General features: G+C 48.6%; 1 protein-coding gene across 4 annotated transcripts in view; it reads left to right on the top strand.

Moving 5' to 3' along the window:
- Nckx30C (solute carrier family 24 member Nckx30C) overlaps positions 1 to 23,092 on the top strand; it is a 268,006-nt gene that overhangs the window by 233,944 nt on the left and 10,970 nt on the right. For all 4 annotated transcript variants that reach the window (XM_065432890.1, XM_070531731.1, XM_065432745.1 and 1 more), the window contains 6 exons: positions 9,183 to 9,303; positions 10,852 to 11,102; positions 12,301 to 12,495; positions 13,716 to 13,871; positions 17,772 to 17,891; positions 18,861 to 18,997. In XM_065432890.1, coding sequence (XP_065288962.1) covers positions 9,183 to 9,303; positions 10,852 to 11,102; positions 12,301 to 12,495; positions 13,716 to 13,871; positions 17,772 to 17,891; positions 18,861 to 18,997 — 980 coding nt within the window. The remainder of the gene's footprint in view (positions 1 to 9,182; positions 9,304 to 10,851; positions 11,103 to 12,300; positions 12,496 to 13,715; positions 13,872 to 17,771; positions 17,892 to 18,860; positions 18,998 to 23,092) is intronic.

The following is a 23,092-nucleotide window of genomic DNA, read 5'->3' as shown; positions in this document are numbered from 1 at the left end:
GTCTACAGCTGTAACGTCCCTCTCACCTATTATCTCGAGCGTTAAGTTGTCCCTCGTTTTCAGTGGCGGTCTTGGCAGGCCATTGTGTCCATGGTATTACGCTAAAATGGCGACAAGCGGAGAATATAAACATTTTGTGGCTACGAGCTCCAAATTCTCGCTCGCTATAACATCACCTGAGCAATGAGGTCGTCGTGTAGCCGTGCGGAGTTATCGTAAACGTTGACTCAGCCGACCCGACGGGAGCGTATTGTTGCTCTTCCTATCCGTTTATCACGGAACATCATGACTGCCACTATAAGCCAGGTTTGTCGTGACCAAGAGCTCCGTCGTGGCTACGGGACGAAACACTGCCCGCACTCACGAGGTCGTTTATACGTCAAAGCTGTTCGTAAAGACAGGCGTCGGCGAGTCGGGATATATGGAACGCAATAAAAGAGAAAGCGTCCGGTCACTGATAAACAGCTCTGACAAACTATACACTCTGTGGACTCGCCTGCTATCTTCTTCCTTTTTATACGCACGTAACGTTAAGCGTGCGGGAACTTCGTATACGAGAGGAAAGACCCCAGGACGCCTATGGGCTCTTACGCCCACAGCTCCCTCTGGCTCATCCAAGCGACCCCCATCGATATCTCAGTGCCAGCCCGACCGAGCTTAACGCGAAGCCCTTCCGTCGTGAAATGCCAAAGTGTATCGAGTGACCGAAAGCGTCGTCGTTTTCGTATATGGCGCCCTATAAAGGAACCGCGCGAGCGTCGTCGGGGCGTATAACGACGCGCCCTTTTGCCCCATCCGAACGTGCGGCTTCTTCAGGCGACGGACCCAGCCGCGTCGCGCCGACAGCCGCTCTCCATTGCCTTGGTCGATACGCATCAGCATAAACAACGCCGTTGGTGAGCAAACACGCTAGCACTGAGTGACTTTCCTGGTAGCAGCGCGCGCGACCGAATGTACATATATGCAGTCCGGGATGAGCGTCGCCACGGCGTCGGTCGTCGCACCATAATGCACGGGCATAAGCATAATAGAGGCGCATAACCTTATACGGCGCGAAAAGCAAAGGTGAACGAAGACATCGAGGCCGTGGTTGTAAGCACTACCGACCTCCTTCGGTATTTGGTAAACAAGGCAGGTCGCCCGGTTCTAACATTCGCGAAGCAACGTCCTGGAAAAGAGGTATAATTTCGTTTACTCGCAGCCCTGATTACCGGCAAGAGAAGGCGCCTCTTCACACGACACAAAACGAAGCTTAGTCGTGTGAAATAATGGGCCCCTAGTTGGTCGCGGTAGTATTCAACATGTAAGATTGTCAATCTTCCTGTTAGTTTCTTTGTTTTCATTCTGCAACACGCACATATTTCTAGCTTGTATTCGTAACAAAGATTTCCGGTTGAATAACGGCGCATGTTCATCGGTTTATGCCCTCGTCCAACGTCCCGCTGTTACGCGTCTTCAAAGAAAACAAAAGCGTTTCGCCATCTTCACGCGAACAAAGCGTGCTGTTATGCTGTTGCTCTTGCTTAAGAAGCTGTCGTCACCCCCTTTATCTTTAGTTCGCTGGTGGCGTGCAACTAGCTGCCACGAGGGGCCATCGAAATGGCTCATTTTGCCGGTGCGTTTACACCGAACTGCCGCGCGCCAGACGAAACGATCGATTTATCCGCGCACTGCCAACTCTGTTTTGTGACGCCGCGCTACTTCGACCGAAATGTCCTTTGCTAAGCCTGGCGTAACGAAATCGGCGACGTCAAAATCACCGCGGCTTACTCGGGAGCATCCCCATTAGATCCTATGACAGTCGGGAAAGATCAAAGTACACAGGCCTTGTGATGTCTTTAGGAGGCGTTGGCACGGCACCTTAAGTGATGCGCTTGATCAAGGATGCCGGGCGCTGTCCACCTTCTACGAGCCTGCAGCAGGTTGATTTTCATTCATGGCTTAACATATCCGTCCGCGGGAAAAAGTTTTGGTTTCTCGTGCGCTAGGGCAACCACCAGAAACAAAAGCTGCCCCAAGTGCTTCCACAAACATGGGCACCCGCTCGACTAACGTATACAAAGTTTCTTTCTGTTGACATCAATACTGCACATGCCCAGAGTCACAAAGTGGCGATGGCTGATGCCGAGCGCATGAATAATAGGAGCTTAGGCAGCTGGTTTCTTTTCTTTTTTTTTACGAGCACGCTTCAACACGTGAAATTCAGTTATAATTATAGCAAAGTTACAACAATTTTAACACCACCGTGATCATTGAGATGTGTATCTTTTGCTTCATTTACGTGTGACTTGCAATGTTGCCGACTGTTTGTGTATGTGTGGCCGGATATGTGTATGCCGGATACCGGGTTGTCGTCAAAGGTAGAAGACACCGCAGAGTGGAACGGCATGAACAGACACGCTGGCGGGGCGCCGCAGCACTATAGCAGGCGCAAGCTGCCTCGCCGGGAACAGAATGACAGAATGATGAGTACGCGTGCTTGGTGCGAGAGAAAGGAAGTTGAAGCGGCGTGTCGCTGGTTTTACATGCCTGCCATTTTGCGAGCGTTCACAAAAACCGGGGACAATGTCAGGCAAATACGTTTGCCTCTATTCCTCGACTCTTACACGCCACGTTGTCCGGCAACCGCTAAGATTGAGATTCCAATAATATTCCATATATCTTGCTCGTCAGGTCGCTAAGGGCTCTGTGGATTTTCCAGGAAAAAGAGAAGAAAAAAATAAGAGAAAGGAAACTCGGTGTTAGCCTCGAAGGGGGTACATCCAGCTTTTCCTCCTTGTGATTGAGTTGCTCTGTTAAAGCTGCTGTGAACACGATTATCTCTCTTTCTCCGGACACTCTCGCCACCTTACACCAGCACTGGCTTGTAACTGGCTAGAACACACTGTCAAAGGCCGACCTTTGAGATTAAATCTTCTGCTCTCCCGCGAAAGTTTTCCGGCGAACTTTCGTACGAGACAGTACAAGTTACTCCTTTCACTTCGTTGGGATCGTTGCGCGCTTTCTGAAGTTTGCGCACGTTTCTGAGTTCACCCGGCACGTCAAGGGTGACGCTTTGCGCTGATGGCCGAGGTCCGTTAACTAGGCGTGACCTGAGGCTGTGCACAAGAAAACACAAAGAGAAAGCAAAGATGACATAGTGGCGAAACGATAGGACAAGATGAAAAAGAAAGCCGCTTACCGGGAAGTCCTGCCTTAATCACCATGCCATATCAGGTCGATTAACAATCGATTAACCCAGCAGCCGAATGACTCGCCTTCGAAGACGTGATCTGGGTGCCGAAAAAACGGCATGGCCTGTAAGTGTCGCGAGCGCCCCTAACAGGTCTCCTGCACCCCGCCCGTGCCTCTAGTGTGACACGAGTCCATGAACGCTTGCTGCAGTCAAACGTAGTACGAGATCGCATTACTAATCACATTAACGTATAGAAATAGCACGCATACGCAGAGAGACAGGGAAGCAGGCTAACGAGGTGTACACGTTGGCCTAGTGACAAGAAAACCTCGCTTTTGTTACTTGTGGAGTTCCTCGGGGCCAACATTCCGTCACCGTCTGCTCGCTATAGCCGGTCTACCTTGGTATAGGATGTAACTATCGAATAGGCGTCGCAACGTTCAAGCTAGTAAATCAGACGTACTTTCACCCAAATATTGTCACGTAGCTACGACCTCTAGTCAAGAACGCAGACAGAGCTCTAAAGTTGCTGAACTCCAGGGGCCCGAACTTGTACTGCTTGTACACTCAAAGAAAGTTGAAAAAAAAAGAAAGAAAAAAGAACTCGGCGGTGACGATTGCGGCCTCCGCAGTCGGTGGTCTTGGAATCAAATGACACCAATTTCGTACGCACGCTGTTTATACCTGAGCCATTGTAAGCAGCGCTTGCGACCAAGCAAATTCTATAACGTGCCAGAATCATCTATGACCGCGCCTATAAACGGAAAAGAACGACGGGCGCTCACGATTCACGAGTCAGCGCGAGCGTGATCTCGATCGCGCGGACATAGACGGGAAAACAAACCTGCGCTGCGATAGCGAATTATCGAAACTGCGAATGAAACTCAAGTGGCAACATGCTGCACCTTTAAGGGATACATCTCGTGCAAACCTGATTGACCCGTTCGAAATAGTAATAAAAACTGTTCATTTTATACTCTCTAATTACCGCCGCCACGCAAGCGTAACTTCAATAAAACCCAGCCTAAACTTTACTTCGTCTCGCCGTAAGATGTTTTGTTTAGAAAACTTTCTTGCGATCTATTACCGCCACGGCAAGCGCGGTGGTATTGAATAGGGATGAACTGTATAGCGCAACACCAGGACATCGGCACAAGAAGGAACGTCAGACACGAGACCTGGTGTTTAGCTACACCTTGTTCCAATACGACATGAGTGGCCAACATCCTCTTTAGTCATCCGGCTTGGTAAGGAGTCTGTCCTCCCGATCGCATTTTACAACGATTACATCATCCTCACAAATTTAGCATTCCACTTGTGCACAACTCATACTTTTTTTTGCACTGTCGCAGTGCATTGCGAAGGTGCACGTGGAACCAACTTCTCGCGTCGAGTGTAACAGTTCCAGGTCACAACTAATTTATTATCAGTTTACCTACAATGTATATTTGACGATTTATATTTTGCGCTTAAGTGTAACGACGCTGAGATATTGTGCACGAACTAAAAAAGTAATATCTCAACGTTTTCTCCTTTTAAGCAGAAACGTCGCGGAACACGTTTCCGGCGTATTTTCGGCTTGGAGTCGTCCTTAATCTGCGTGCTCATTTCACGCTGGACGACAAGCCTACTGCAATGTCAGCCAAGGTACCTTCCGTAGGGTTAAGGACAGACGCAGATGTCCCTTTGCGCAGGCATTTAGATTACGATAACTATATGTGGTAATCATGCGGCACAAAACGGACGCCTAGACGGAGAGCAACGGAACGGTGAGGATACATCTGAAGTACGCCAGAAATACATAGGGAATTGGCCGGTCCTAATTACGACATGGAATACGTCACACATGAACCGAAAATACGTCGGAGATACGTCGCAAGTACGCCGAAAACATGTTTAAATTATGGGGTTTTACGTGCCAAAACCATTTTCTGATTATGAGGCACGCCGTAGTGGGGGACTCCGGAAATTTCGACCACCTGGGGTTCTTTAACGTGCACCTAAATCTAAGCACACGGGTGTTTTCGCATTTCGCCCCCATCGAAATGCGGCCGCCGTGGCCGGGATTCGATCCCGCGACCTCGTGCTCAGCAGCCTAACACCATAGCCACTGAGCAACCACGGCGGGTGCCGAAAACATGTTCGCTGTAACCACGAGTTTTGCGTTATTTCGTTTTACTTCCACGCGCGCTTCTTTCGCGTACGGGGAAATTTTGAGCCGACATGTCGACAATCAGAACGTGCTCTTCTGTAAATGCGCCCGAGCTCGTTTTCCCTTTGTCTAGCATGCACGCAATGCTTCATATGCTTCCGCAGACACGCGTTATCGTGGAATTTCACAACGGAGGTGGACAAGAAAGTACGAATGCTTTGTCAAGTCCGCTATCAGTCCACCTCTGTGGCTTATCAGCCGTGGCCTTCAGGCGCCGAGTACAGCTAGGGCTGCCGGTTCGAATCCCGGCCGCGTGATGTGCACTGCGACGATAGCGGAAAAAGGAAAGAAAAAAAAAACGTTCGTAATTTTTTGGGGTGGGTTTAGGTCAGCTCTAAAGAAGTCTATGTAGCTAACAATATTCCGCTTTCCTCCTTTAAGCTATCTTTCGTAACCCTCAGCGAACATCTCGACATGAAAAACCCTGTGAACTGTACTATAATGTCTTATGTAACGGTCTTTCAAAGTTTATTGGAGTACGTATATAAACAAAGCGACAAATGTTACGCGGCACTGGATACGTCTCATCCTCCTGAAAAATGCGCACTTCAGCTGCGAAATACGTGAATCGCTCGCGGGCGCGAACAGCCCGCCAAAAACACGAACGCGACAGAATGTCGTCCGCTGGGCCAGTATGCGCTACAGTTTGTCAAGGTCTTATTGCTCCACGAGGGCCTGACAGATGACGCGTCCGAGACTGCAGGCGCTGCGCTTGCTTAACGTGCACGCGCGCTCGGGCTCCCAAAACGGTGGGCAGCGAAGCGTCCCTACGAATTCCTTTCTCTCCTCTCAACCCCGGCCCCTCCCAGTGTTAGCGCGCATTAAAGTTCGGTGTTTCCTAACCAGTCGCGACAGCTCTTTCCTCAAGAAGCGAGCGACAGCACGGGGGCCATAGGCATTTGCCAAGACGTGAGCTTTACTCTGGTTTCTTTCATTGCTCTTTTTATTTTTTCTCTTCTTTTCTCTCGTTTACCAATAACAACGTCCGCTGACCGAGGTATCCACCCCTTCGTGCGGGCGCGTTTGTAAATGGGGCTGACCAATAAACAAGCTAAACAATTTGAGAGAAAAAGAAAAAAGGACTATACCGATCTGTTTACAGCTTGCTCATAATGGAGCGGAGTGAACGAACCCGTGGTTGTATGGCTTGGGTTGTGTGGGACTGGGGAGCCGGATGGAAAGGGGGAACGCTGTTGTCGCGGCTACAGCGATTTATCTCTGCTTTTTATCTCTGCTTGTTTAAACGACGCTGCGCTGTTCGTCAAGGGCAAATTGATGCGAGCGCTCCATTCAGAAGGGTTGTCCTCCCGTCGCGTTCACTCACTCCACTTCGGCTGTAATTCAAGGGTGGCGGTCAAGGATTGCGTGACACGCGGATGTTTTCTTTGTTTTGTTCTTTTTAACTTTTCGTTTAGTACTTCTGAGTCAAAAATTCCGCGTGGTAAACAACCATCTATTTCACTGTATATACTGTCGGCTTACTCAAATGACTCGTAGAAGTGGCGTAGGGCTGTATTAGAGCTTACCAATTCCGGCTCAGAAACACGATGCCTGCGAAAAGAGCTAAACTCGAGTAATAAAATTATTAAATGGACAGATAGCTCATATTTCTCACGTTGTGACTGCTTATGTTAGGTATATTGCGGGCCTTATCAGTAGTACTACGAAGGGAACATTCTGAAATCACTTTACGTGTAGATGTCTTTGGGTGCGTGCGCGTGAAACGAGAAATTTTATTTCGAGTTCATTTTGTTTGAATCTTATTTGCGTGGCTATTCTGCGCATGGCTGTGATTCTGGGGCCCTGGAAACTTTCCTAGCATTTGTAAAGTGAAAAAAAGAAGGGGGGGGGGGGGGGGAGGCTGCTGAGTATGAAGAGGTCCATGAAGAGTATAAATTGCCAGTTTCATAAACATGCCCCACATTCGTATACAGCAGTGGATGGGGATGCCGTCGGATATTGCACGCACTGCGACGATGCCTCCCCTGAATAAAGGGCCTCTTCTACTGCGGCGTGTTGTTAGGAGGCCAGAGTAAACAGAACAGTGAATTGTGTTGGAGTTGGAGAAGTTTAAGCCTCATCATCCAGGCAGGGCTCAGCGCACTACGATTTGTAGAAACTGGTAACAGTGGCCACTCCGGTGTCGTTACAATTTTTCTACAAGGAAATAAAGGAGCGCGGAGGGAGATGGGGGGGGGGCAGGGGGGAGTGTTGCCAACCACGCTCTACTTAGTTTGATGGTGTCTCTTGGATATTATCGTCACTACATGCTCCCGCACTCAAATAATCAAATCAAATTAAATCAGATTGCTCAATCACTCAATCAATCAATCCCCTACGATTATACGACCTACTACGCACGCGCCATGTGGCTGCTGGCATAAGGCATGTCCCGCTGCACGGGCGCTTTGCATACGGTGTTGGCAGAAACGTGGCAAGAGCATTATGGCCTTTGTAGAAGTATGTACTCTTCGTTTTGATGAATTGGATAAATAAGACGGATTAATAAATGTCCTGGTCTGAGCTTAAAAATCATTTTATGTATGTGTGAAAAGACACTAGCCTTCAGTAATCTTTAGCTATATGTGTATGTAAAAGAGTTCGGATACATGTAAGCCACCATTTGCTCTATCTCGCTCGGTTAAACAGTACATGCCTAGTTTTTTTTTTTTCGTTGTGTACACTATCATTTTATTTGCAGTTACAAGACGTTCGTAAAAAAGAAAAGAAGAAGGAGTAAAAGACGCGCAGACTGTATGTCTCAATGTTGGACAGCTCACAGGACATGTGCCTCTTAGTCATAAGAAACCACAACTATGCTTACATGCGGCAAATAGTTGCTTGCATTAAAAGAGCAACATAAATAAATTCAAAGAAGAGCAACAGTTCAACTAGAGGCAATCGTTGATTGGAAAAGCATGCCGAAAAACTGGGATACAGCTGCAGTGCCTAGTCGACCTGTTTTAAATTAGTAATGACGTTAACACCATCAACCCGTTTAACGCGTAGCTCACTTTTACGCCACTTTCAGGCATGCCAAACATCCGCTTTCCTAAAGGGTCTCCTGTAGGCTATGCGAGAAGCCACCATAGCTGTGCGCACGCGTTGTCAATTGCTTTTGACTAAAATGTCCTGCCTTCCAGAGATCGAAAGCTGCAAGCGAGAAAAGTTTAGCCTTCCGAGAGCCCTCGTGCAATTTATTACGCGTTGATTTCAATCCTCTTAAAGGTGACTCGGAAACGATCGATAGTATTCCTGCCTGATGTAAAGTCGGGTGCCTGCGGAACTGAATGGATGTTTTTTAAAATCGTTTTTGCCACGAGCGTTCAATAAAAACGACCCTAATTTTATGCAGATGTTCGCGTCATCACGGACGACCAGAGCGCTCCTGAAGTGTGTTTTGTGGCACCGTGAGCTGACATAAAAACCTAGAGCGCAGGGTCAACACGGCCGATAAAGCGAACGACTTACATCTCAATCTGCGTGTTCATGCAAAGAAAGGTGGCGTTTAACTTAACGAACACGAGAAGGCGATTATCTTGTCCGCGTTACACTGAAGTACGGCTTTCAGGATCTAGCTATGATGCTCATATAAAAAATAAATATAGATTTTGAACGTTGGTAAAAAAGCAGTCAGCATGCAGCATGACCAGAGACTCGGGATGTTATCAACGGATGTTTCTGAGAACGCTACGTTGCGGATGCCGCTGGATACGCAGTGTCACCGCGTGCGTGTCGTTCGCCTTCGCGGCCCGCAGAGCAAGAAGCACTGAGCTTGGCGTTCTCTCCCACCAGATGGCGAGGAGGAGAATGAGCGCTCCCATCCTCCACTCCGGCAGCAAGTTCCGGCACGGACTACTGCAGCTCCTCATCCACTCCATCGACCCCCTGCACGAGCACGAAGGGGAAGCCAATGGTCAGCACGTCCGGTCTCTCTCTCTTTCACGCGTGATATTTATACGCACTTGCGTGCTAAGAGACGGCGCGGTGGGTTCGGACCCGCCGCGGGGGCAACGACGTTGTGCTGCTGAGCACGAGGTCGTGGGCTCGGTTCCAGGCCGCGGCAGCGATATTTAGATGAGGGAGAAATAAATAAAAGAAACTATGGCATACTTAGATTTATATGCGCTTCAAAGAACCCCAGGTGGTCAGATTGATTCGGAGACTCCCACTGCGGTATCTCCCATAGATCGCGCGTTCGTTTTGGAGCGTCAGACCCCGCAAATCAATCAATCAATCAATCAATCAATCAATCAATCAATCAATCAATCAATCAATCAATCAATCAATCAATCAATCAATCAATGAGAGCTCAGCTTATGCGTGTTGGACTGGAAGGATAATAACAAAGATCAGCTTATCGGCAGAAGGAATGACGTCTCAGTCTATGACTGCGAAATCATTCCCGTGCGTAGGTTCGTGCTGTCGCACAAGCACCAGGAGGCTTTAGGAGCGGTTCTGAATTAAACACAAGACGGTGGACTTGCCGCTACGTTTTAGAATTCTTTTTTATAAGTACCAAATACTATTCGTGGATAACAGTGGACGCGTAGTGTGCTTAAACATCGCACAATAAACCTACGATGCGCACCGTATCCCTAAAGTTGGGTAGATGTAATTAGGTCTGTCTCAAAGACTATTGCAAGATGGCCGTTAAACGTATTACTTTTTCTTTAACAATGTGCTACAGTTACCGTCACGACGTTATCCGTTTTTTTTCTTCTCCACTTCTTTATTTGGGTTTAAAATAGCTGTAAACGAAGGCGGTTTTGTTAGCTTACTTACAGTGGTCACGGCTACACATGTTGACGTGGCAAAAAGTAAAAAAAAGATTATGCAGCATAAGGAAAGGCATCACAGACTCCTTAAATCAAGGGCGGCCGTTTTCATAACTGCAGAAAACGTTTGCGGAGTAAAAGAGTCGCCAAGCGAGCCCAGGTTCTTTCTTCACCGCAAAGCATTCAGAACATAGAGTTTTCTACAATAATTAGTGGAGAGGATTCCGGCCCTGCGATCGTTCAGCTACCATGGTTAGAAAGATGGTTAGTACACTGATTTATCTATAATCTTCGTACTTGCAACTTCAGACGACCCATGGGGCATTAGTTATTACGCTCTATTTTTTCTAACTTCCCAAGCAATCAGAATTTTCTAAACACAGCAAGGCAACGTGTCTGGGTGTACATGCATAACCATAGCATATTGTAGCGTTCTATAACGCTACATTTCGTTCAATATCATCGATTTGCACAGACAGAAAGGCGTCTGAAGCTCGGAGGACGAAGTTTAGACAAATCCATGCACTAGCCGTCATGCCTATATGCAGGTTGAACCACCTCACTTGCAGCTTTAAAAGCCACGGGCACCTCAGTGCACGCTGGTAATTATTGTAGGAAACTCTGCCACTGAAAGGGAAAAGCGCGGCATGCCGCAGCTCGTTCTGTCCACGTGTCTCGACACGCAGCCAAGCTGGACGAGAAGGCGTCCCAGCTGCACACTATCGCGTCCCTGCGCGTGTTGCTGGACGCGACCAAGCCCGGCGGTGAGGGCCAGTCCTCCTCGGGCGTGGCCAATGGCGGTCCCCCCCCGGCCCCCATCGGGGGCTGCCCTCGGGGGGGAACCCAGGATGGCAGCAGCGGCTCCGCCGAGACGCGCCTCACCAGCCTCAGCAACAGCGATGCCCTCGTGCGCGTCGACTCCGTCTCGAACCTACAGGTAAGTGGCCTCCACCACAATCAATCAATCAATCAATCAATCAATCAATCAATCAATCAATCAATCAATCAATCAATCAATCAATCAATCAATCAATCAATCACTCAACCAGTCACTCAATCAATCAGTCAGTCAGTCAATCAATCAAACGATCAATCAGTCTGTCAGTCAATCAATCAATCAATCAATCAATAAATAAATAAATCAATCAATCAATCAATCGGTCGGTCGGTGTCTGTTTGTCGGGGGTCTGCCTGGCAATCTCTCTCTCTTTCTCTCTCTCTCTCTGTCAAAAACAAAGGCCGCGAAACTGATGCACAGACTGCACTTAAGAGCGGCATGTTTCACTGTGTTTTTGTTGGCTCCAGCACAGGACCAGTGTCGGAGTTACTCGGACACACCGACGGCTGTTAGGCCAAGCCTAAGTTGCGCGGCCTAACGCAGTTAAGCCAAGTTACACAAACCTTTTTAATCAGTCAACTGTGAGCCAACAAAAGAAGCCTCAACTCGGAGCCAACTTTTCGTGAAGGGAAGCTGTCTTCATCGGGGCGGGACTAACGCTTTCAGGGCAAATCACGCCAGGGCAAGTTCCTTTATCGAAGCGTTGGCCCAGTGGACTGAGGCTTCTCTTGTTCGTCCCCAGTTGATTAGTCTCCAAATGCCAAACAAGTATCTAACATTTTGTCATTTCTATGCGAAATAGGAAGGTTGCATGGAGCCCATTTTGCAAGAAGAGGCTTGTTTACGTTAGTTGATATGTCTAATGTCGTTCACAACTGGACACGCGATTATATAAGCAACTTCTGAATGAGAAACAACTGGAAGCTGACTCAAGCAAACGTGGTCGCGGGCTTCATTGGAGTAGCTGGCGCTTGATATTCTAGGATTCGAAGCGAAAGGTCACTCAATCAATGAACAAAGCAATCAAAGAACTTACTAAATTCCTTCCTTGAAGCTATAAGCACGACGAAAATAACAAAGAACACAAAAAGTGCTTGCGCACCGGTAGTCTACTCAAGAATAATGGCCTATGTATCATAATAATGACCTATGTAATATGTATCACGCTACTGCTTCATGTATAGCAGTGCTTTATGTAACAGCATGTGTAACATATTGTTCTGGGCGCGCCACAAGGACAGGTCAACTATAAATGTATATAGGCACGATAATAATGGAGCGTGCGTGGCGTGTGCAGAGCGACTCGTCCATAACGTCCAACCTGAGCGAGAAGATGGCGGCGGCGAGCGGAGGCGGCGTGGCCATCCTGCACCAGCGGCCGGCACCCATACAAGAGTCCATCGAAACGGCCAGCCTGCCGGCCGCAGGTGACGCCATCGCCACAGCGCTTCCGGACTCCGGGTACAACAGCGCCACAGCAGCGCAGGCCGTGGTAAGGGTATACAGCGTGCTCGTTTTATGCAGGTGTACCATAGGTATACGCAAACGCACTCAAACTTGAAGGCCGTCCCTATCGCTCGTCGGCCCACAAAGCTATGAAGGCTCTTTTGTCTTTCTTGAGGGCGACCGGCCTGAGGGCGACCGGTGAACGTCTTTGACTCGCTCAGGCGTGCGTGCGCGAGCTCACCGCGGCTTTCCGCCCCTCCCCTCCCTCTCTCTGTCTTATCTTTCTATTCCCGCTTTCCCGTCTCCCAGAGTAGGGTAGCCAGCCAGATGCCTTTCTGGTTAACATCCCTGCCTTCTCTCTTTATTTCCTCCTCCTCCTCCTCCTCCTCCTCGACACAAGATAGTTGGGTGGTAAGCTAACGGCACATAGTCACCTAGAACGAAAACAGCCCACGCTATAGCGTTAGAGTGCGTCCCTGCCACTATGAGGGACACACACACGCGGGTGCATAATTTTAGACAGAATACAAACGTCTGAAACGATCTGTACCTTGTTGGAACTCGAAGTGACACAGAGGTACGAGATTTCGCAGCCTTGATTAACACCGCGCGACTTGTTGCGAAGCTTGGCGTGGAAAGTTCGCCGAACTAAGCGATTGACCCTAGCTTAACTAGGGTCCCGAATACGAAACGTATTCAACAATGTTCCGCCGCAGTTGCTGCTCGAGCGCGAGAATACTCTACCTAAATATTAGCGCAAGCCTGCGGTCAGCGCTGGGGACGACGTGAAACTTACGACGACGCAAGTACTCGCCATCTTTGGTTTGCAGAAAAAAATCCAAAATTGTTCTCGCCGAAATTGTTACTCACTGAATAACAAAAACGTGCGGCGACTTTATGGAAACGACGTCAACGGTGCGCCGATAGGAAACGAAATACCGAATATTGCATTTAAGACAAGGTTGTTCTTGTTCCTTCGCTATGACAGAAAGAGTGCCACGTATAATTATTCAACTCAAGAACTATTTGCACATCAACTATAGCAGAGAGTGTGTGAGAATCCTTGCCTGAACACCGAATAAGTGTTCGTGTTCGTTACCGGCGCCGAGCGTGCGCCTTAGAAATGTGTTTTTCAACCGTCGCACATGTGGTTGAGAGGGTATCTGCTCATAGGCGCGCATATATATGTTCAGGGTTTTCTCCGGCGTGTGCCTCGCGGAACACTTGAAAAGTGTGTGAGCGTGTGTGCGTCCGCGATACACGCAGCAGGCGACCAAGGAGCTTCCCCCGGACACGATCGAGGAGACCAACGAACCGCTGAGTGTCGCCTGGCCGGACACGTGGCGCGAGCGGTTCAACTACGTCGTCTTGGCGCCCATCATCTTCCCGCTCTGGCTCACCATGCCCGACGTACGCAGGCCGGTGAGTGCGCGCATCGCTGGCCTCCTTTGTGGTCTGCGAACAGCATAGTAGTGAAATTGGACGAGACTGGCTCACTTTGGAAGATGCGCGTATATGTAGAATGAGGGACGAGGGGTAAGGAAGGAAGCCAGGCCACGTGCGCTGGTTTACTACAACTGAGCGATCGCTGAAACACATAAGCTACAACGGTATCATACACCAAATCGAGTGATGGTGTTCGCATCTGAGTGCGCGACTTCTTTTTGCTGGTTCTGTCCCATGTTATTGTTATTTACTTAGTTTGAAAGCGTATATGCAATAGGCGGTGACAGCAGGAAGCTGACAACTGCAGCAGGAGTGGGCAAAACCTCTGCCTACTATTTAGAAAAGTCGGGAAGGAAACATATAAATTAATTATATGAAAAAGGAAAGGAAGGGGGAAAGGAAGAACAAGACGACAGATTACAAAGGCTAAAGTAAAGTAATGACAAAGAATACAGTACGGCAGTCGGCAGTGAAGTACCATGGCCAGAAAAAGAACCGCACAAATTGAGCTTCGGGTAAATTGAAAGTTCCTGCACCCTCAGTTTGGCTTCATTTCATTTCAACATGCTGAATTCTGCTACACTCGACCACATTGTTGAAGACATTATCATGTTTGACGAGATGTGCGGCGTGAAGCGTTCCGTCAGCAATATTAAAGGAACAGCTTCTTTTTTTCTCTCGTAACGCTTGCGGCCAACAAATAATTTGTGCATGGGCTGTGAGCCAGTGATTCAATTCTCTTTGTGAAAATACGTGCTGCAGCAGTACGCTGCTGACTCACATACCCTGTCATCCTTCTTTTCATTGTCCCTCGTTCTACGCGCTTTGTTTTTTCCAAAAGTGAACTGAGAGTTTGTACACCCGGGGCGCTAACATGGACACACGAGATAAATTTCAGTCGCAATAAGGCTGTCGCAAAGGCTTAATGAACGGAAAAGGGAAGAGCGATTGTTATTGGCCTTCAGAGGCCGGCCCTCGTGTCAGAAAACAAAGGCCACAGGGGGAGATCACCCATAGTCATTCTCGGTGACGAAGGCCCATGGACTGTGACCACATTGGTCGCAAGCTCAGAAAGCAACAGCCGAATTACTGTAGTCGATAGGCCTTAGCGACCACCTGTAGGCTTGAAAGGCACCTTCGAAAGCGCACACACTCACTGTTCTCTCTCCTTTTATTGCTACTCACATCTTAGCTCCTGCACCATTTGAAGGGTAGCAAATGGGATGGTCGTGTGATTGACCTCTCTGCCTTTCTTTTCCTCTCTCTCTACCTCGCTCACTCAGACTAGCGTCGTGTGAGGGGATATGGCGGGCTAAGCTGTAAGTGTTCACCTAGTGGACATGTCCATTTCGTCTGCTGCATGAAAGTGTCCATCTCCACTAGACGGACACTTAGAGAATACCCCCCCTCCCAACTTCCCCCCGCCCTGTTTGCTATTCTACAGGATGAACCAGGGAATGAGGGTATACAATTGGAGAGACAAGGCTGACAGTGAAAACAGCACGCGAAGGAGAGAGAAAGAGAAGAAAGGCTGGGAGGTCAACCAGATACGAGTCTCCGGCTTGCTACCCTGCACTGGAAGGGGCGGGATGAATAGTGGTTGGCTAGAGGGCAAAGATAAAGAGATAAAAAAAGAAGACGCATAGTTCGGCTAGGGGCCTTTACTCGGGCACGTCGATTTCAGGAAGTGGAGCTTTGCGCGCCAGTTGCTTAAGCTGGCCAGTGTCTACATGGGCAAACGCCCTGCATACTGGAGTTGTCACTACTGCAGGCTGAGTTGCTTGTTTAATGGGCTCCTAAACGAGTCACGTCATTGAAACCATTAAGACGATTATAATAAGGGCTGCTAGTTTGCCATGCTGCACCATAGCCTGGGAACCTGCTGTGGCAGCCTAGTTGGCTATGGCACTGCGCCACTGAGCTCGAGGACGCTGGTGTGATCGCGGCCGCGGTGGTCGCGAATTCTGCGAGGCCAAAATGCAAAAACGCTCTTGAGCTTATATTTAGGTGCACGATAAAGAACCCTGGGTGGACAAAATTAGTCCGAGAGTCCCCCACTACGGCGTACGTCATAACCAGGTCGTTGTTTCGGCATTTAATACTCTAAAATTTAATTTTATTTCTTTGCACTAGTCAACTTAACTATACTACGAAGCAAAAAGCCAAAACTTTTCTCTGGTGACTGGCGTCAATTTCGCATCTAGACCACCAGCTTCTACGCTTTTTCCGCCCAAAGTGGGCGCATGAGATGCAATTGCCAGGACGTCCAATGCTATCAGGATGCGCAAAAGTTCACAAAAGATCAACTATATTGGAACTTGCAAAAGTCCTTGCTGTTTCTCACGCCATTTGTCCTCCTCTATTACGCTGGCAATCTCTCTTTTTGCCTTTTCTTTTCTTTCGCCGTTGCGGTCTACGATTTGAGTCAATGCGCAACTTGTCCCGACTTTACATAAGCACCATCTACATGCAGTGGCTGCGAGACATACTCCCGACCAGTGCCTTTCGGCGCCCACAGTGCGCGTTTGCAAAAGACAACCGACCAACGACTGTACGCATACTGCACTCGTAACTCCCTTCGGGTTTCGAGCGTAAAGTGGTAACCCACTCGAACTACGCAAAGCACAATGTTTTATTGAAGCCCTCTCGAAGTTTCGAAACATGCAGGTCTCTTTCTGCCTGACACAGCTGCACCCGTCGGCACACCGTACTTTATTTTGTTTGTTTACGACATTGTAAACGAATGTAAACAGTACGTTTACTAGATGTTGCTCTCTTGGGGGGGGGGGGGCAGGGGGGGTGTTGCCGTTGGGTTGGCAGGCGGTAGTATTGGGGTGGGAGCCAACGAACGGCAATCTGCGTAATGCACGTTCCCACTGTTGGTCATGCTTGACCTGCAACAAGGCTTGGGATGCGTGATTCTCTGCGATAAAAAAATACATAAATAAAAAAATAAATAGAAAAATGCGCTAGCATCACCATCATAAGCAGTGGCGACATAAGCAAGGCAACAAAGGAGGAAGCTCCGGAAGCCCCACGGAGAACGCGCGAGAGCTGCATGAGAAGCTGCGGCGCAAACCGAATGCATAATTTAACGCCGCCTCGCCTAGTGCTCGCCACACAGAGAACGCCGCCGGCGCTATCTACCATATTATAAAGGGGGACAAAAAACTTTTTTTTTCTCTCACTTTCCGCGCCTCGCTGTCGACAGCGCGCGCGCGCGCGCAAGAGAACTTCTCCCGCAGAATGCGCGAGAAGTTTCCCGCCTTATTATTATTGTTTTTTTTTTGCCTTCTCCGCTCCGCCCACGCTCTATTATATTGAGGAAATATATTCCTTTCAGCACCCCGTCGAAGGCTGAAAAACATTTTCAAGAGGGAAAAGAAACGACGGGACAAAAAAAAAGTAAAAGCAGGGACGGCGACAGGAGATGCGGAGCCGCATGTGTGCAACGGCGGCAGAATATCGGCATAAGTGACAGAGCCATGAATAAGGGGGTTTCTGGCGACTTTCTTTCAGCCTTCTGCTTTTCTGTTCTCCTCTTTGAGTCTAGTTCGCAAGTATATCGCTGTGCCTTGAAAAGGAAGAAAGACTGGGAAGAAAGGAAACGAACAAACGCACCCTTTTTCGCCATTTGACAGTAGAGCCTGCAGCGGTATCCCCGCTGATGCATTGGTAGGAGTGCGCGTGCCCGGACGCGGAAAGTGGCGCGAGATCTCTTCCGGAGCTTCGGAAGAGTAGTTCTGACCGTCTCGCCGTAAAGCCCCGGTTCCTCGGCGAGCGAGCGAGCTCGACGTCGTTTCTCGCATGCAACATCACGCGTTGGTTGTTTCTTTCTAACCGTGTCCTCTTCTTCTTCTTCCTCTAACGCTGCAGGAGAAAGTGAAGTTCGTGGCCGGTTCCTTCCTGGGCAGCATCGCGTGGATCGCCATCTTTTCCTACCTCATGGTTTGGTGGGCCACCGTGGTCGGCCACACGCTAGGCATCCCCACCGAGGTATACACACATAGGCGCCCTCTCGCGTGCGCGCGACTTCGTCGTGTCTCCCTGTCCGTTATATACTCTATTGAGTGTCTCTACTAAAAGCTTAGACCCCAGAGAAAACTCTGGTGCTTTCCGATCGTTCAACGACCGAGGGAACGTGGAGCCTCGCGGTGGAAGAAGGAAATAAACCAGGCGCGAGCATTGGCGTCGCGCAGGCCCGCCAGCCTTAACAAGCGCACACTCCGTCGTTGTCGTAGCTCTGCCTGCGGATAGGGATCGCTAAAACCTATACCGCACACTCTGACGTGCGATCACGTGCTGGGCCGACACGTTTGGCTTCAATCGTGCTGTCCGCGATGCTCTCTCCGAATTCATTCCTTGCTACAGGCGTGGGGGGAACGATGGTTGGCGATTGCATTATTCTAATCATCGTACTTGTAGCTTCAGACGTTCTGTCGATTTTGTCTAGTACGCTTTGTTTGACTTTATTCGTCTAACTTTCTAAGCAAATTAATCTTTATGAGCGCCTCAAAGCGGGAAGGCTGCCAGCACGCGTAATCACTGCGAACTGTTACATTTACAATGCAGTATTTTGTCGAATATGGATCAGTTTGTGAAGGCATCGTAAAGGCAACATCTCCCAACACTCACCTCCTATTGGCTCTCGGAAACTTAGCTTAGGTTAGGTAAGGGCGAACCTGCAGGCAATTTATCCCGGCAGTTTTATCAAGTGACTTCCTAGTGCCAATAGGAGGTGAGTGCCGGGAGAAATTGGTTTCAGAAATTCTCCCGGCTGTCGGGAGAATAGAGGCTGCTATTGGTAAAACAACAGAGTGACTAAAACCATGAGGCCGAAATTTAAATATATCCGCGTACTTAGCGACAAATTAATGGAGGGCCTCGCACGTTGCACCATTCGACGCGCGGTAACGTAGAAAGCCATCGCTTTCCGGGGTAAGTAACCCACGTGCACGTTGACAGGTGATGGGCCTAACTTTCCTGGCGGCGGGCACAAGCATTCCGGACCTCATCACGAGCGTCCTGGTTGCCCGCAAGGGCTTCGGCGACATGGCCGTGTCCAGTTCCGTCGGAAGCAACATCTTCGACGTGGCCGTTGGGTGAGTCCTCTTGTAACCAGTCCAACGCTATTGTGCGCCGCCACGTCGGAGAAACACCTACTGTTTCGAACTGCCGCTCGCCTGGCTACAGCTCGTTTTCCAAGGACGTGTCGAACCGAGTTATCACTTTGCGAGCAGCTCTAAACCAATCCTTCTGTTCTAAGGTTCAGACTGGAAGCATGAGTGGCGGCGTAACTCGGCTCAACAGCAGGGTGACTGACCGCCAAATGTCCCGTGTCACTCGACCATCCCAAATTTTCTTGCAAGAAATCACTGCTGTTTAATATCTTGCTCCAAGTCATTTCCCGCTACATTTTTGCTCAATAGTGTTTCGTTGTCATGTAACGCGCTTATGAAGCTTGCTCAAGTACGTGAAGCACGTGCACATGGCTCCGCGCGAATGTTATGTCAAACTAATTTTGGTGTGTTTATCTGCATAATTTCGCTTACAGAACCTAGAAAGCTTTGTCTTCAATGTGTAATGATGTTTACTTGTAATTTCAGTCAGAAAAACTTCCTTAAGAGCTTCAAATTTTGACTACATTTACAAAGTTTACAATTGTTTACTGGCAAGATTACTGTTGGTTTGTTCGATCTAATGTTTTTACTTGAATGTCCTAGAACTGTACGTTACTGTCCCAAAAGCCATTATAAAGATTGTATTTGCCATTTCTTGCTGTCTTACTTCCCAAAGACTTCACGATGCTGTGGCTGCCGGACATCGCAGTTCAATAAGGATAACCCAATTTTTTTACGCACACGTTTAGTGCAGCCCCTGCAACTAAGGAGGCTAGGAAACTTCACAATATGGAACTGACCTCGACATGCCCTGTTTTGCTGAACTGACATCATCCTCAGCGAAGCAACAATATGAAGTGCTCAATTAAGAACGCCCCCCTGCGAAAATAGGCTTCCAATTAAATATTGTAGCAAATAAAATTCGACTTTCGATGTCTGGAGCTAATAAGGAAATTGGCGAGCGTATGTCGCGTACGTTCAGCTCGAAACATGGTTCTTTAAAAAACAAAAGGAGAGACGATTTTCCTGCCATGCACATCGTCTAGTCCAACAATGATGATGATGATGATGATGACAATACTTCCGTAGCTGTAGTGAATGTGACACTAGAGCTAACTTGCCTCGTGACAGGCGTCCAACCAACAGCCCATGCGCGCCTTCTCACCAGCTTTATATCGCTGCCACGCGCTGAAGAACACGCCGGCACTGCTTCACCGCTTTGCAGAACTTTATCCGGAATAAACACTACATGTGTACCAGACACTTCCAGCGTGCCAACTCACGTGTGTGTTCCAAAGTTCTCTTTTAGAAAGCCGTGTCAACTGGAACGCAAGAAAAAGTCGCACTTTTGCCCAAAAGGTGAATCATTAATCGCGATAGCAAATTAGTAGACGGCTATACGAAGTCAGAATAGTAGTTTTCTCAGCCGCGTGAACTTGTAAACGTTCGCTTACTAACTAAATGAACAAGCATGGTGTGACGCGAGCACAAGAAAACATCAACACATCTCCCTCGATGACCACTGAAACTCGCTTTCGAAACGCTGGGATGTGAAAGTGCGGCAGCAGCAGCGAGCGAATCGCCCTTCTCTCGCTTCAACGCGAACTAAGCGACGAGAACACAGCGCACACGAAGCTATCAGCACTCGAGGCGCTCTGCCCGCATTGCAGATCGCTTTCAGGATATAACGCCATCGTGGGCTCACCCTCCCACACTTTCACTCGCACATACAGCATACGGCGCGCGGCGACGATGTTGTCGCGCCCTTTGACTGGATACGAAACATCACGGCGGCGCCGCCGACGGCGACGACGACACCAGAAATGCGCTTGGAGTGTTCATATAATTGCTATCGCAATAAGAAAAAGAAACGAGCTGCGATAAAAGAAGCGAGCTCCGAGAGCCCTCGCCCGTCCTTCCGGTTTCTTGCACGCTGTGGATCGAAGGTACAGCAGGAATGCACAAAGCAAACGTAACATTTATAATGGCTTTTTGGACTGGGCAAGGCAGTCTAGCCCTCAGGTGCTGGCGAAATTCGCGTTACAGTTCCATGCTGCGTGTGCCGACAAGCGGCAGCACGACAGCCATTGCGCTGTGCGGTGAAGTGGTACTATGCGAGAATATATGCCGACCGTGGTTCAGGTGTCAAAAATTCATATCTAGCTAAAAACAAAAAACTAAAACGAGATAATAGGACGGAAATGGTAGGCCAATGAACAGACCTATCCAAATACGTTTTGTTTCGTATTTTTACATAAACCATCTCTATGCTAAAATCCGGGGTGAAAGTGGATCAAAGCCGACATTTTGGTTTGTCATTTTTTTTTTCAAGAAAATCCATCCCACGTATCCGCGCAAGCGAATTTTTTTAAATGTAGAGTACAAAGTAGACTCATTTTCCTCCCGAAGTCGCGCTGCATGAAAGGCGCTGTAGTGGCGCTTTCGAGGAATATTGATCAGTGATTTGTACCGTGGTTATGGAGTCGACAGCTACCTAAAAAAGAAGAAATAAGAAAAGGACGGGACACAAAACTTTCGCCTCAGTGCTCCCTTAGGTCATAGTTAAGTCTCGTATGGAATAGCTTCGTAGAATACGTGGGTTTGTTTTCCTTAAATCATCTTTTTTTTTTGTGAGTGCACACGCACAAAGAAAGAGACAGCTGCACGCGAGCGCCTTACACCCCGCTTTCACTTCAAGCAAAACAAAACGCCGGCTCACGGTTCAGCAAGTCTGTTCCGAGTTCAGTGACCATGCCTACGCAACAGTAAGCGTTTTTGCTGCAGTTTTTTGCCATCGTTTTCTGCAGAGTGCTTAGAGTCCGCCACGCGCACATCCCCCCCCCCTCCCCCCAACCAATCTCACGAAAAAGGTATTAGAGATAAAGAAAAGAAGGGTAAGAGAGTAGCCGTAGAGCAAAATATCTGGATTAAAACACAGTGTCTGCGTATTATAGTGCAATAACCCCGCAGATAAGAGATCGCAATGAGCCCTATTTGTTATTCAAGTTGCGAACCTAGCGTAGAGCTCCCTGTTTGTGCATGCCTGCCGTGTATACTACTACTACTGCACAGACTCAAGCTTGTAAACACACGTTGTTTGTGCATCTAGTCATTCACTACGAACTCTGCTTTTACACGTTATGCTGAAAGCAACGGGCACGTGTGTGTTGTGCACTGCGACGATACATGTGACGTGTAAAAAAAAAAACACGCACGACCCTAGTTCAGCGAGCGTCGGTTCTGACACCGATTTAATTAACGGAGTGCCCTGCTGTTCCTTCGACTCGCTTAGCGCAGCTGTCGTAGCACGCTCTCGCATTCACTGACTTTAGGATACGGCTGCGCCTCGGCTTGGCTGTTGCCGAGTTCAGCACAGCGAAAGTCGGGGAATGCGAAGCCCGTGCCTCAGCCAGTCGTGGCAAGGTATTTGAACACATTCCCTTCCCTTTTGCCCGGTTGATAACTGTACAAACGTGCAGATAAGCTCTTCCCGCCCCGGCGAGAAATTTCGAACGCTTGTCTAAACAGGCGTCACTAATACGCCAGCATCCAAGGACCGGTCGGATAAATTCTGAAGGCCACACATATATTTGTAGGAGTAACTGTGGCTTCCCAAAACAAAAATTTGGTGAAAGAGCTCAAGAGAAAGCGAGAAGCATATATTTCTTTAGTTTCCGCGTGAAATGAAGGAATGTGGAAACGTAAGGATGGATCTTCCTGAGTATGTGCTTAACTCACTTCAGTTTCACATTGGAATCTGGCTGTAATTCCAGAAATAAAACATTCGCACGATATAACAGCCGTAATATCGGAGTCCTCTTAAAATATCATGGTGCTGTTGAAAATAAGCCGATAGTATTAACGATGCAACTCTGCACTGCGCCAAAATGGCGGCTGCGGTGACGTCAATAAGTACTTGCCCTTCTCTGCTTGGGAATAGACTAGCTGGTATTAAATAATTGACTTGAAAGGCGATAACAAGGCATGGGACCCGATGACAGGCACGCTCGTTCGTGTCTCTCCTCCTGTCTCGTTCTCGAGCTTCGACTCCATAACTTCTTGTGCTCTTGTGCGTGC

Source organism: Dermacentor albipictus, chromosome 1 (assembly GCF_038994185.2).
Source record: "Dermacentor albipictus isolate Rhodes 1998 colony chromosome 1, USDA_Dalb.pri_finalv2, whole genome shotgun sequence".
Classification (NCBI taxonomy): domain Eukaryota; kingdom Metazoa; phylum Arthropoda; class Arachnida; order Ixodida; family Ixodidae; genus Dermacentor; species Dermacentor albipictus.
The sequence above is the reverse complement of the archived record's forward strand: the minus strand, read 5'-3'. Positions and strand labels throughout refer to the sequence as shown.